Source organism: Nansenia antarctica (genome assembly GCF_963989245.1).
Source record: "Nansenia antarctica genome assembly, chromosome: 4".
NCBI lineage: Eukaryota > Metazoa > Chordata > Actinopteri > Argentiniformes > Microstomatidae > Nansenia > Nansenia antarctica.
The window spans coordinates 17093966-17110195 of NC_137689.1; the positions used below are offsets into that span (position 1 = coordinate 17093966).

Here is a 16230-nt window from a genome sequence, read left to right on the forward strand (position 1 = left end):
AGGACACCCTGTCTTTGTTCAACACTTCCACCATGACAGAAGTCTACCAGGACAAAGATAGTGAAGAGGAGGACACCCTGTCTTTGATCAACACTTCCACCATGACAGAAGTCTGCCAGGAGAAATATAGTGAAGAGGAGGACACCCTGTCTTTGTTCAACACTTCCACCATGAGTGACGTGTGCCAGGACAAAGATAGTGAAGAGGAGGACACCCTGTCTTTGATCAACACTTCCACCATGAGTGACGTGTGCCAGGAGAAAGATAGTGAAGAGGAGGACACCCTGTCTTTGACCAACACTTCCCCCATGACAGAAGTCTACCAGGAGAAAGATAGTGAAGAGAAGGACACCCTGTCTTTGATCAACACTTCCACCATGAGTGACGTGTGCCAGGACAAAGATAGTGAAAAGGAGGACACCCTGTCTTTGACCAACTCTTCCACCATCTGCCAGGACAAAGACAGTGAAGAGGAGGACACCCTGTGTTTGACTAGGTCTTCCTCCATGAGTGACGTCTGCCAGGACAAATATTATGGTGACGAGGAGGACAGCGGTGAGGAAGCCTATGACGACGACAGTGACATGAATGAAGAGTATGCTTGGAGTGACCGCCAAGAGTGTGCTTGGAATGACATCGCCGTCGGTATGGAGGACTTTAGCTTTGACACAGGGTCCTCTGAGACGTCCCAGAGGAGCCTGAGTCTGACCTCCAGCCTGGAGGGTGAATGTCACCTCAGAGGGAGCTCTGTAAAACTGGCGTGCCAGTTGGTAGGTGGTACTACCTCCTCACAGGTAAGAAGAGAATAGATAGATATGGATGATTATAATAATAATAGTAATAATAATACATTAGACTTTTCTAGACACTCAAAGACGTTTTACAAACTGAAAAGATCGAGTAGTAATAATAAAAAGAAACAAAAAATAAATAAAAGAAAGTATAGGGGCCTAATTAAGGTAGTGCTGGGGACCCATGGGAAGGGGAGGGGGAGGGTTAACTGGTGAAGGCGAGCTTGACGAGGTGGGTTTTGAGGGCCTGTTTAAATGTTGGGAGGGTGTTGGCCTGTCTGATGTGGCTGGGGAGGGCGTTCCAGAGGGACGGGGCTGTGGCTGACAAGGCCCGATCACCCCAGGTCCGCAGTTTGGTCCTGGTGGTCTTGAGGGTGGTTTGGTCGCCAGACCTGAGACAACGGGAGGGGGTGTGGAGGGGGACGAGGTCGGCAAGGTAGGAGGGGACCAGATTGTTGATCTGGCTTTGTAAGTGTATGGCAGTCTAACTTTATAGAATGCAATACACGTAACTGTATATATATATTGCTACATATTATATATTTTAGTCAATATAACATACATATTGATGCATACATTGATAATAATAGAATAGAATAGCTAGCTTGCTAGTTCTTTGACACTATTTACTTAAAAAACGCAGACATTTTAACCTGCTTGTCAGATGTTTGGTGTCTACGTCCGTAATAATTCCTCTTTCTTGGGGAGGCGGGGGGTTCCGTTGGGGGGGCAATGTGTTCACAGTTGCCCCCCCAACGGAATGTGTACACAGTTGAATACTTTACTGTGTACACATTGTGGAAATGTGTCTGGCCTCATTATGGCACAGCATGTGATTGTGATGCACTGCCTGTCTGCCTCATATCTGTATCTCTCTGAATATAATCCTGCAGTGCCCACAGAAGAATGGGATGGGCAACTCTGTGAAAGAGGAGAAAGGAAAGGGAGAAAGAAATCCAGAAAAGAGAACAAAGAAAAACAAGGTAAAGTGCATACTTTTTATTTTTTATAATAATAATAAAAGGAGGATGAAGTCACATCTGGGTTAAAGCACTTGATCGGGGGAGCTTGTCTTACAGCAGCATATACAGTACTGTATGTAGCCTACTGTAGGCTGTAGGACAAATATCACCCCCCCGCACCAACCTACGGACCTTTGGGGACAGAGCCTTCAGCGTGGCTGCACCTACCCTCTGGAACTCTCTCCCCATAGTGATCCGCAACGCCCCCACCCTGGACTCCTTCTTCAAATCAGCACTTAAAACCCATCTGTTCACCAAGGCCTCACTGTTCCTGTTTTGTTTTGTTTGTTTCTGTTTTGACCATTTCCTCTAGAATTGTAAAGCGTCCTTGGGTTTTATGAAAGGCACTATACAAATCCAAGTTGTTATTATTATTATTATCATCACCTTTCTTTGTTTTATTCACAGAAACCACACAACAATATTCCAGTCCCCCCTGGCCCTGATGGTAAGATACCCGTTTACAGTATCAGTAGAAATGTCAATCCCTATGATCTTTCCTGCCACGTTCTCCATATCACACACAATGCTAGCATTATGGGATGGAGAAGCGGATACATGACGTCACATCCTGTTGTCTGTAATCTCTGCAGACACGGAGGCTGCTGATACAGCCAACAGCACCAAGGAGAAGCCCAAGAGAGCCCTCCTGAAGCGCGTCGCCTTGGCCTTCTCCAGGTTCTTCTGCCTCCCTTACAACACTGATGCCACTGACTGATGACCCTACTACAGGGTATCCGCGGTGTCTTGAAAAGTATTAAAAGTTGATAAATCAGTTTTGGGAAAATCAAGACCCAAAACCTCATAGGAGCCAACGGAATAAAGAGTTTACCTCGATCAATTCTCTTCATCGATATCACATTTTTTTCACAACTTTGCATGCTATACGATGCCACCATTTTTTTCCTGAGACGGTAAACACGGCCTAAGTCACATCCAGTTTTCTCCAACTGGAGAATGTGTCATGTCCGGTTTCAACGCCGAATTTCCATACCATTGGTCGGCCAACCCAAAAAAATCCCAAAAAAAGAAATCTGATACATGAGAAAGGTCAAAGGTCAAAGATGGTGCCAAAATATCTCCAAATGGCCTAAACATATAGGTGTCCGCCTAAACATACCTGTACTAAAACAGGTACAAAGTTGCATTTGCTCACATTACTAGCATCGACTTTGGCACAAGTACTAATAAGACCCTGGAGTACTGATTCCTAGATGATTTGGGCTTCGTTATCAGGTTTCCAAGGTGATATTCACTGTAAAAGCTGTAGTTTTTTTAGGCGGAGACTGAATTTGAGATGTTTTATAATGTTCTAGCTCTATTTGCTCTGACACAGTAGCAAAACAAAATGTGCAATAACACTATGTGCAATATGACAACCCTAGTCGTTTTATCTGTACAGTATAGTATAGTGGATAGTGTACATAGCCTTTATTTATGTAAACCAGCTCCTTTCCCTTCTTGTTTTTTTTAAAAGTTTTTTTTCTTTCCTAGCACCAGGGGAGCCACCCCTCCCAAATTTCGTTGTTTGGTACCTGTACTATATCAATGACAATAAAGACCATTCATTCATTCACAGTAACATATATTTTGATTCTGACACTTCTACAGCCACCCCACAGGTGTTAGCTTTCATTTGATAACAATATCATTATGAAGGCCCTTGTGATTGTGGAGATATTCTATATTCACTGTGGGCATGTCATTTCGAGCAGAAAACCAGAAAAATGAGGTGGATAAGATCTGGTTAACTTACCATAAAAGTCTCTATATTGTGAACAACAAGAACTACAATGCAATAAATCTGTCATTCTTCGCTGCACTGCTTTCACTGACAACCAGCTGTAGGTTAAAGCTTGAAAGTCAAAGCAGGCTTTGGTGATCAATGTGTAAACTATTTTATTGATATAATGTATCCAGTATCCACCCTCTCCATGAGTAAAGAGTCTTTCAATCAGGTGGTACAAAACAAAAACAGGGTATTTATTGAATCAATACAGCATTGTATCCAATTTTCATTTTGCAAAACAGAATCAATGTATTTGTGTCAGTATGTGACAACTCAGCTCAAGAAAAATGACTCAAAACATAATACCCCTGGGCCTTTACATTTTGAATTATGGAAATAAAAAACAAATGATATATAAAATCATATTTCTTGACATCAAAAGAACATTTTCAAGCATTGTGGCATATTAGCTGTGCCATAGAACACATGAGTTGTACAAAGCACACTACATAATATACAAACACATGATGTACTTAGATGTCGCATACAGCTCTATATGATCTACCACCATGGGTTCAAATCACTTGACATTTACAGTTATAACTAAACCCAATAGGGAAGACATGAATTGACAGCAGATTGCTGATGTAAGGGCTACGGTCTTCAGACTGACATTGACACAGCGATTGATACACCATGAAAACATTGGGATTGGTTCTTCTGCTGAAAACCTAGATCATTGAACCACAGCCAGACATTCTTGGAGCGCCCATCCAATTGGATGGGTATGCCCGTCTGTCAGAGTCCACTCAGATCTGCCTGCAAGTGAGGGGGGGGTGTGTGTGGCTTGAGAGGTGATGGTGGAAGGGGTTTCAGAGGGGCTTGGGCAGGGCAGACACCTCCTCCAGACACTCATCATAAGCCTCCTTGTAATCCTCATGGGACTTGATCAGGATGACGCAGGTGGGCCTCTTGGAGCCAGCTGACGAGCCAAGATCCTGAGGGAGAAGAAAGGAGTTTTAGGCCACCTGATAAGGTAGTAATCAACATAACAAACCTATTAATCTCTTAAAGAAATGTTCAAGCAATGGGTGCATAGTCATTCATAAGCATCAAGGAGACTCACCACTTTAGAGGGGATGTAGGCATATGGCATACTCCTATCCTCACACATGATGGGTAGATGACAGTACACCTCGATGGGAAGAGTATCTCCTGCCATCACTACAATGCTGAAAAGCGAAGGAAAAAAGTGTGTGAGACAAGAGTCTGGATATGCTTGCAAACACACACACACACACACACACACACACACACACACACACACACACACACGGCATTGCCAGCCAGCCAGCCATCCAGGATAATAAACTCACCCGGTCTCTCCTTTGTTGATGAACTTCTGGACTTCTTTCACTCCACGTCGTATTTGTTTTAGTTTGGCGGCTGAAAAGGGACAGAGTTGTAAATCAGCATAGTAACTGAGAGAATAAGCTTAGCCAAATCACACATGGCCAAAACTTTTCTGCGAGCCAAAGCCATGTGCTGCTAATAACATTGGCAAGCAAGCTTGCAATTCTAGCAATACAGCAGACATGACCTAAAACAAAAATATTCAATAAACGTTATTTGAACAATAATTAAGGTTATAGTTATTAGCTGACGTTAACTTACCCTTTTTGACTACTTTGTAGAGCTTCTTGCTCAGTTTACGAGAGGCTAGCGGCTGGGCGATTGGGTTGACGTTTGCGATCAACTCTTGATACGACTTCCCATTCTCAACACCTGCAGCCTCCTCCTCGACACCTTTTTCCTTCTTTACCTTTGTCATATTTAATGATATAGCAGGCGCAGATCGATTTAAAAAAAACTGTTTTAGTGTGCTTGATAGGCAGTAACCAGCAGCGTGATCTCTCCCGGAAAAAGTAACACACGTGTTAGCGCTGCAAGAGTAGTGACGCGCATCCGGCAAACGGTGCATCGACCATTTGACTCCCTCTGTGTTCTAGAGCAGCGCAAACAGGTTCCATGTTCTAGATACATGTCATCATCAGGAAATCTAAAACTGTTAACTGCATGAAATATGCGTCAGAAAGACAGGCAATGATGGAGGGTGGTGGAGGTGGACAGGGCAGGAGGTGTCTCAAGAGAACTGGACTGATAGGGAGACTTTTTTTTGACGAGTTGGACAGTGTAGGAATTGGATACATCCAGAAGATGGCAGGAGTGCAACGTTAAGGATGCAAGCTGCCGTTAAATCCAACAGAAGCAGAAAACTAAAGGGGTCATGTTTTAAGGGTTAAGGTCCAGACTCGTAGACAGCGATTGGCCAAGGCCAAGGGTACGCCTAGGGGGCGGACAGACTGACACGGAGGTAACCATGGCATTGATATGTAACATAGTTCTAGAATCATGACCAATGCCACGACATAAGCCTGATGATAGCCTGCCAGCCCACTTTTCGAAAGGCTGTACGGTTGGAGGCGTTACTGCCGATGGCAGAGACCAGCCTCGGCGTCAGGGACAGTCTAGATAAACACCAGGTGAGCACAGCACCGCCAGACATCTGCACAGCACAATGCAGAGCCAACATGCAGTAAAAATGTGGAACGCCCTTCCTATAATCTTAAAGGAGTGCAAAACACTGCCCACCTTCAAAACCACTCTCAAAAAACATTTACAGGAGGCTGCAATCCGTAACTGGACCCTCTAAATCAAAAATCAAATTAAAAGACTACACCCCCACCAGGACTACCCTCTATATATTCTTGTTGTTTTGTTGTTATGTCTCCCCCCCCCCCCCCACCCGAAATACCCTCTGCACATACTAGTTGTTTTGTCCCACCCCCCTACCTGGTCTACACTCTGAGCAAACGCAATGTTATTATGTCGCCCCCCCCCCCCTCCCCCCCGCCTAAATCTACTGGTGTTTTTGTACCCCCCCCCCCACCATGACCACACACTGTACATACTTGTTGTTTTGTCCCCCCGCCCGAACTACCCATTGTACATATTATATGTCTGTCCCCCTGCCCGAACTACCCACTGTACATACTTTGTGTTTTGTCCCCCGCCCCCACCTGTGGTGTATGTCCCCACCTGTCCTACCCGCTGTACATACCTTTTGTTTTGTTGTATTGTTCTTCCCATGTTGGATGTATGTTTATCTTGTAGATAGTACTAGTTATTTGTCTGTATTATCTTGTAGATAGTACTAGTTTTTTGTCTGTCTTACATGTAACGATGAATTGAGAATCAAGGACCCCAATTGAAATAAGCCAGTGGCTTTCTTGGGTTTTTATCCTGTTAGTTGAACTTGTATGTAATATGTACTTTCATGTACCTACTTCTGCAAATCTTCTAATAAAGTTTTCAATCAATCAATCAATCAAAACAGACAATGCTCAATGTACCAGTGAGAACAGAACCTGGGTAGTAGCTGTTATGTGACTGCTCACTGCAAACGTAGATATGAGCTTAGGGACATTAGATATAGAGAGACATAGGTACTTTATTGATCCCAGAGGAGGAGAAAAAAAGTTGTTTTGTGGTCAGCTCAGACCACAAAACAACAACAAAATAAAGTGACTATTGAATAGTAGACTAAAATAAAATACAAAATAAAATGCTAAATGAAATAAAGATAAACTTAATAGACATCTGAAAACATTACATACAGTAGGAGTTGACTCTGATCACCTGTGTGTGTTGTGTGTGTGTGTGTGTGTGTGTGTGTGTGTGTGTGTGTGTGTGTGTGTGTGTGTGCGCGTGTGTGTGTGTGCGTATAGGAAGTTGTTGATGCTGCTTGGTGGGTAGAAGATGTGGGCTCAGTGAAGAAGCTTTCACATTAGAGAAGTGTCTGATTGGTTTATGATTGGAGTGTGCTACTACTATGTTTCTGTGTGAACTCTTTCAGAGGGAGAGGGTTGAGGAGCTCCTGGAAGACAAGAGCTTGGCCACTCTGCACAGGAGGAAATGATGGTTACCGTGGCGATAGCCGATCAATAAAGGAGACTCACTGTACCGAAGCCTGCGCCCCCATCTCTCTCGACACTTCTAGTTAACCCAGTCCTGGTAGAGTCTGGTCATCACTTCTAGTTAACCCAGCCCTGGTAAATGAACAGGGTTATCTTGATTTGTCTCAAGCATTCACTTCTTTGCTTAAAAAAATTAACTACTCATAAATGGTATAAATGTTGATATAAATTATGTTTAAGAGTATATACACTCACCACTTTATTAGGAATACTATAGTAATACTGGGTAGGGCCTCCCTTTGCTCTCAAAACAGCCTGAATTCTTCATGGCTTTGATTCCACAAGATGTTGGAATGTATTTGTTGTAAGTCGCTTTGGATAAGGCATCTGCTAAATGGGGTTTCACATTTGGGTATTTTCTCTCGACAAATAAAAAAATAAAAAATAAAAATGAGTTGAAATAGGGTGATATTCTGGGCCAGATACTAACTAGTTGTGATATTACGTGGTCTGGCCGTTATCGGGCTGGTCCAAATATAGATATTTCAATAAATCAATCCAAACTACAGAATACATTAATATAATGGCGTATTAAAAGCAAGGCTAAAGATACGTATTTTATGAAAGAGTCACATGTTTTTTAATAGGGGAATAATTGCTCGAATTGAAGTTTCTGAGTGACAACTAATACATGTATACAAATAAAGGTTATTATTTACTGTACCTCCCGAAAACATGTTTACCCTGGGCCCCTAGTGGCCGGGGGCCGACACGACACACGGAGAGACGGTGCTACTGGATTTAGGACTGAACAAGTGTAACGATGGTCAAACAGCCAAACTTATTTCATTTAATTCGTTTATTTGACCTGCAGAGAAGACATATAGAACACAATTCTTCTCTGGTCTGCTTGTGAATCCATTAAGGTGGCGGCCATGTTCTCCCACCACCGTCTATGTACATTTCACATCAGGACAATTTGTTCACAGAAAGAACACAAACTTCCCTCAAACATTACAAATAACAATTACAAACAACATGTGGAGCGACATACCTGCAGAGAAGACATATAGAACACAATTCTTCTCTGGTCTGCTTGTGAATCTGCACGTTCAAAACAACATACAATAAATGTTCTGTTTCACATCATCACAATACATGTAAAAACAAACAGCACAGTACTACACCAACACCTTCACCCTACATTACAAGATTCTCCATACAAACAACAAAACACGAGGAGCATTTCACATCACGCACATACCCATTAAGGTGGCGGCCATGTTCTGACGCACCACCGCAAGTACGGCAACAAGAGAAGGACAAAGAACGTGCAGACCTGCAGTACACCCAAACTCCAAAGGGGGGCTCCAACAACAACCAGGGCTGCTCAAAGCACGGCGAAACTCATCTACATTCACCACAACTAAACATACATTCCCAACTCTGTTACACCCACCTCCCCTGAATTTCGCCAACCTTGAGCAGCAACTATACATTTAAATACTACTTTTTACTTTTTACACTATTACATAGGGCCGCCAAAGGACAGGACAGCCAACTTGAAAAGTATCCTATAAGGATGAAGTGGAAAGAGAGGTAAACTACCTCTCCAACCAACTACTGGCGGTAGGATGCGTTCTACACCCCACAAGACCCTATTTTCACTGTGTATTACTAGCCTTCAAGAGGCCACAACCTCTTATGAAACAATCAGAATAACGAACAAACCTATATGTCATAGGATGTCAGTGTGCACAGTGTATACATGCACTGAACTGAGCTTCGGCTTATCTAACTGTGGGAAGCCTGGAACACTGACCTGCAAACAGCTCGAATGTTTGACTTAGTGTCTTGAATAATGTCTTGTCCTGACATAGTATAAATCAATCTGTCAACTGGTTTGATAAGGCGACCAAACTTGGACTTGACCTGTGTGACTGTACTAGGATGTTCACACTGTGTGACAGAAGCTAAAGTGTCAGTACGCTGTGTGTCACTAGCATCATCTGTCTGATTTGTGTTACCAGAAACATCAGTACAATCATCAGCGCTAACCACAAATCTAGAATCAGAGTTAATGGACTGATCTACCATTTGCTCCTCAGCCATCTGCTCGGGAACCCTCTGAGGGGCAAACGAGACTGAAGACACTACAGTGTTAGTAGCCTCTGTCCGTGAGTGGTCAGGGAATGGTAACTGGGTGACCCACTCCAGGGTTCTTCCCTTGGGATCCTTGGGCTCTGGAACAGTCAAGGGAACATCCCTCTCCCGAACAGCTCTTCCCCCATACTCCATGTCTTCAACCTCCCCTCCCTCACTCCCAGGACAGGAATCCACTCTCTCCGACTCGAACGCGGTTCCTCTACTCACTTCCCCAGGCAAGGAATCCTGTTCCACTTCCGACACGGACATGTCACTTGGCTCATTTGATGTATGAACAGCAGACAGGGATGAAACTGGGTCAGAGATCACACTCGTATCATACACCGGCAGAAAGTTCACCAACAACAATAGATTACGGTGGACTACCTTCTCTCGTCCAGTGACAGTGTCTTGTATCCTATATGTGTGAGTCTCAGAGTTCCTATCCACCACAGTGTATACAGTAGACTCCCAACGATCAGCCACCTTTCTCTTTCCTCTCTCTCTCTTGTTCGCCAACAGCACACGGTCTCCGACGTCAATGGTGGGCCCTTTTACTCGTCTGTTGTAGAGCTCTGTGTGACGGTGCTGTTCTTTTATGACATGTTCCTGGGCTATGACCATAGCTTCTCTCAGATCCTTCGTGAGAGACATCACATACTTGTCGTAGCTGACCACAGCTGGATCATTCAGGACTGTCCGGAAGAGTATATCGACAGGGAGACGAGGAGTACGCCCAAACATCAGATAGAAAGGTGCATAGCCAGTTGACTCATGCGCTGTGCTATTGTACATGAACGTCAGAGTTTGCAAACGCCTCGGCCAGTTGATTTTTGCCTCTGGTTCAAGCGCTCGGATCATGTTACCGAGAGTTCTATTGAAACGTTCCACACTACCGTTACCCATCGGGTGATACGGGGTTGTGTGCGACTTTCTGACACCGGAGACTCTGAGCAGCTCACTCACTAGTTGACTCTCGAAGCTAGCTCCCTGGTCGCTGTGGATACGTTCTGGGAACCCAAAGACGCAGAAGAACTTGTCCCATAGAACTCTCGCCACCTGTTTGGCTGACTGATCTTTGCAGGGGAATGCCTGGGCCATTCTTGTAAAATGGTCAGTAACAACTAACACATCAACTGACTTGTTCCTTGAGTCCTCCGCTGACCAGAAATCAATGCAAACCAGCTGAAGTGGCCTGGTTGATGTGATACTCTGCAAAGGCGCCCTCGCAGCAGGTTCAACAGTCTTACTGACAATACACCGCTGGCAGTTACGGACGTAGTCTCTTACGTCTCTGTCGAGGTTGAGCCAGAAGAACCTCTGTCTGGCCAAGCCAAGACTCCTGAACTGACCTTGATGGCCAGCATGGTCATGAACACCTCTCAGAACTTCAACTTTCTTAGACTCAGGAACCACATACTGGCGGCGTTTTGACTTCACGACTTGATCCCTCGAGACTCTGTAGAGTATCCCATTGCTCACAACAAGTTTCTCCCAGTGCTTCAGGTACCTCATGACTGTGACTGATTCCTTATCTCTCTCTCTCCTGGAGGGTCTCCGATGTCTCTCCACATAGTACAAGACTCGAGAGAGAGTCCTGTCTCTGAGCTGTTCATCCCGGAGTTCCTTCTCACTGTAAGCAGGAAGTGAGTCCTGACCACCTGGGACTAACTGAGGCAAATGGTGCAAGACTGCTACAGCGCGCGTTCTTGCTCCGACCTCCCACAGATCGTCATATGACTGTAGAACAACAGACACTTCATCCATCTCCATAGACTGAGCGTGGACATGCAGAGGTGATGGGACACTTTGAGCGTAACTCTCTGCCTGGCGTGGAGTGTCACCACTATCATTGGACGACCGGAAGGCGTCCTGTACAGAAGCACTCGACACATCCTGGACTTCGGAGAGGAGATTCTTGTAGGGCTCTTCAAGTAATCTGTGACTGACTCTCTGCTTGACGAAAGGCACACGACTCAAGGCATCAGCGACAACATTCTGTGGGCCTGGCACGTACTTGATGTCGAAGTTATAGCTCGCTAACTTAGCCACCCATCGTTGCTCGCAGCAGTCCAGCTTGGGCTTCGTCATGATATGAGTCAATGGATTATTGTCCGTCCAAACAGTGAAATCATGCCCCTTCAACCAATGGCTAAACTTGTCACAGACACTCCACTTTAAGGCTAGGAATTCCAACCGATGGGCTGGATAGTTTCTCTGAGACTGAGAGAGGGACTTGCTGGCGAATGCGATTGGCCTCGCTCGGTCTTCACCCTCTTGGATCTGCGACAGGACAGCACCGATGCCATCAAGGGACGCGTCCGTTGACAGCATGAAGGGACGGCTGAAATCAGGGTGAGCCAGGACAGCCGTCTCAACCAGCGCCGTTTTCAGCTTCTGGAAAGCCTGCTCCGTTTCGGGGGTCCAGTCAGTAACCTTCAACTTCCTGCTTTGTGACCTTTGTTTGGACTGTTTCACCTTCCCTTTTCTCTTCTGGCCCGTCAACAGAGAGAAGAGAGGCTTTGCAATAGCGGAGAAGCTAGGCACAAAGTGCTGGTAATAATTGATCATCCCCAAGAAAGATCTGATTCGTTTCTGTGAGGGGGTTACACCGTCCGCTTCCATCAGGTCAGCACTTGTCATCTTTGCGATGCTCTCAACTTTGCTGGGATCAGTCAACACACCGTTGTCATTAATTATGTGGCCGAGGAATTTGACGGATTTCCGGAGAAAAAAACACTTCTTGGGGGCCAATTTCAGGTTATGACCACGCAGTCTACTGAACACCATCTCCAAGCGTTCCAGAGCTGTCCTCTCATCAGGGGCGTACACCAATAAATCATCCAGATAAACCAGTAAGCTCAGATAGTTCTGGTCTCCGAAAATGCTAGTCATCATACGCATGAAGCTCCCAGGACTATTACAGAGGCCCTGCGGGAGGCGATTATACTCATACAAGCCCATAGGTGTTGTAAAGGCAGAGTACTTTCTGTCATCCTCGTGTAGTGGCATGTTATAAAACCCTGAGGTTAGATCCATAGTACTAAACAAGGAGTTACCTCCAAGTGCAGCTAAGCAGTCGGCCTGGTGAGGGAGAGGGTGAGCATCCTTCAGGGTCCTCTTGTTCAGCCAGCGAAAGTCTGTACAGATACGGAGATCTCCGTTCTTTTTCCATACAAGAACCAACGGAGATGCATATTCACTGGTTGACTTCCTGATTATATCTTTCTCCTCCATCTCACTCAGTACTTGGCGCAACTTCTGATACTGACTGGGGGGCACTCGTCTGAATGGGAGCCGGAATGGCCTGTGATCTGAGAGGTGAATGCGATGTATGAAGCCCTTTGCCTCTCCACAATCCAGGTGATGGCGTGAGAAGATGTCCTTGTAGCGCACAACCAGGTCAGCCATCTTGCTTCTACACTGTTCAGACACGTCACAGGAGTGTATGTCGAGCCCACTCAATCCCATGTACTTCAGTTCCTCATCAACAGTGCGGGCCGCATTTTCACTGGACGGGGTTACTTGACAGCAACTGAGTAGTGGGACCTCAGCAGGTCCGGTCTCATCCATGTCCTCGAGCGCAATGCAGGAGAAGACGTCGGCCAATTTAGCATTGCGTCTTACCAAGACGGGCCTGTCGGACGAGTTGATCAGCTTCAATGGAACCCATCCGTCTCCCCACAAAGGAGTAACAACTCTGGCCACCAGAACCCCTCTTGGAGCTGAGCGACACGATGTGGGCTCTGTCATCACAGCGCTACCAGGAGACACAATAGTGGACTTGGGTAGCTTGCCCCACATCAGGTACTCCCGACCAGGCTCAAGACACACGGCTGAGTTGCACCTGACTGTGCCTATCTTGTCAGGTATGACGTCACCTCGCCAACGGTTCAGACCAGCGAGCATCGAGAGAAACTGTTCAGATTCTGGATCGCCAGCAGGACAGGGCGTAGACACAGCCTTCCAGTAGCCATCACATTGCTTATACTGCCGGAGGATATATTTAATAACATTGGTGCCTAGTATCAACTCATCATGCTGGCCTTCAACTACCAGAGTGGGAACCATAATCCTACAGCCATACACCTCCATTTCCACATTGAAAGCTGACTCAGGCTTGACACGGCGACCACCACAGCCAACAAGCACCACATTTGAACTGAACTGGTTATGCTCTGTAGCAACTCCAACCTCTCTAAGCTTTCCCTCTGCCGTCTTACTCATTGTACAAGCCATAGACCCACTGTCTAGCATAGCATTTAGAGTCACTGTATTACCAACTGTCACAGGTGTGTAGAAAAGGCTGTCACTACCACTAATTGTATGCGTATTCTGATAAACAATATCTTCAGAGTTATCACTTGAGCTTTTGAGAGCTATATACACTGTCTCAGCACTAGATTCGTCCTCACAATGGGAGTTTACTTGGCGACCTATACTTTCTCCCTCTGAATACAGGCCACCTAGTTTCCCTGAGGCTGAGGTGCTCGGGACGACCTGGTGGGACACTCAACTTTTGTGTGACCTGGGGCTAAACAGACAAAGCACAGCTTCTCTGACATGCAGTGTGAGATGGTAGTGTGTCTACTGTCATCACAGACTCGGCAGGCCTTCTCACGGGCGCCACCCTGGTATCTTCCGCCACGAGGAGCACTGTCACGCTGCTGCACTTTCCCCATCATCTGCTCCAGCCTCTCCATAATGCGAGCAAGAATCCTGTCTTCAGATTGCTGAGTGTTCTGGGCCACAGCAGTCGCGGAGGAGTGGCACGGAAGCTGGCCTAAAGCATGGTCCTGGGAAGGAATGAGGGTAGAAGGCGGACACTGTGTGTGGTACACTGGACTATGGGCAGGAGAAGGGGGGTACTGGGTGGAACACTGCTCAGACACAGACTGAATCGAAGGCTCTGGATGAGACTGCACAGTGTGGAGGGCGGTGGCATGGCTCTTCAATGGCACAAAACTACCGGTCCTGCCAGAGGCTCTCAGCTCTCTCTGATAATTATCAATCTTCAACTGTATGTCTCGTGAGCTCCACTCCTCAATAGCCTTGCATTCCAGAATACGGGATAGTCCAGAGTCCGGGCAATGCCTGACAAACATCCGTGCTACCTCTTCACCCACGTTCTCCATCCTCCTACCTTGTCTGCGAAGGCCCTCACCAGCTACATCAGCTGCTTTGTTGATCCTCAACCAGTAGTCTACAGGGTTCTCATTGGGTCTGGGTAGAGTGGCATAGAAATCTGACAACGGGAGGCATGATGACACATCACTGAAGTACTTGAGAAGGATATCATAGATGAGATCAGGGTTCTGCTTCACATCAAGTGTCTGATCGCTTCGCAAACCAACCCTCACAACATCCTTTGCCTTACCCATCAGCCTTGCCAGTATCTCCTCAGCCTGTTCATGCATTGGACATTTCTGCTTTCTCAGATAAGCTTTAGACATGTCAATCCAGTCCTGGACTGAACACTTATCAGAACTATCACCTCGGAACATTGGTGGTTCCCTGTCTGATGTTACATTCACAGTAACGCACGGAACCTCCTGTCTAACAACATTAGGATCAGTTACAGGATCTGGAGGCGATGTGCAGTTGAGGTGTGCACTGCTCATACTACTTGAGTGAACTACACCAGCTGAAATTAACTTGGTTACAATGGACTCGCCAATCTGAGCACCTAGCTGACCCATCATGTCTGAAAGGTGATGAAGAGCTTCAGTGTCATTAACACTGGGTGTGGATGTGGGAGGAGCCTCCCCTGTAAACTGTCCGACAGCAGCACAACCTGGGTCCTGACCTGACCCTGTGCCTCTACCACTGTCAGTAAACAACTGGGAACACCCCACCTCCCTACTATTGACAGCACTGTCAATGTCTATGACAGCACTGTCTGCTCTGCTCTGACATGCCCCCCATGCACCCCTCCCCATAGGCAACACTGGACTGGCAAAAATCTCATCATTAAAACCTGGCCTCTGAGCCATAGTGGTACAGACTTGCGTTGTGTAATATTACTGAATGAAAAAAATAATAATAATAATAATGTTTAAAAAAAAAAAAATATAAAGTTACAGCAGGACATAAAAACCAAAACAATCAAAGCACTTTTTAAACTGATATAATCACAGACCTCAGACTGAATGACCATTTACTATAATACTCTGACCACACTTGATCTATCACACTAAGACCTGGCATCCACGCAGCATCCACGGAGATCGGCGTTCAGCTGATCTTGAGATCGACGTGTCACGGCACCAGTGTAACGATGGTCAAACAGCCAAACTTATTTCATTTAATTCGTTTATTTGACCTGCAGAGAAGACATATAGAACACAATTCTTCTCTGGTCTGCTTGTGAATCCATTAAGGTGGCGGCCATGTTCTCCCACCACCGTCTATGTACATTTCACATCAGGACAATTTGTTCACAGAAAGAACACAAACTTCCCTCAAACATTACAAATAACAATTACAAACAACATGTGGAGCGACATACCTGCAGAGAAGACATATAGAACACAATTCTTCTCTGGTCTGCTTGTGAATCTGCACGT

The 16230-nt window shown here is 45.7% G+C and overlaps 1 protein-coding gene across 1 annotated transcript; it reads right to left on the reverse strand.

The window, feature by feature from the left end:
- Positions 1 to 3781: 3781 nt before the first annotated feature.
- On the reverse strand, positions 3782 to 5466 carry nhp2 (NHP2 ribonucleoprotein homolog (yeast)). The gene is made up of 4 exons (XM_080528798.1): positions 5217 to 5466; positions 4919 to 4988; positions 4669 to 4774; positions 3782 to 4540 (listed from the first exon to the last, which is right to left on the reverse strand). The coding sequence occupies exons 1-4, from the start codon at positions 5371 to 5373 to the stop codon at positions 4415 to 4417; spliced, it is 459 nt and encodes a 152-aa protein (XP_080384924.1). The 5' UTR covers positions 5374 to 5466; the 3' UTR covers positions 3782 to 4414.
- Positions 5467 to 16230: the final 10764 nt, after the last annotated feature.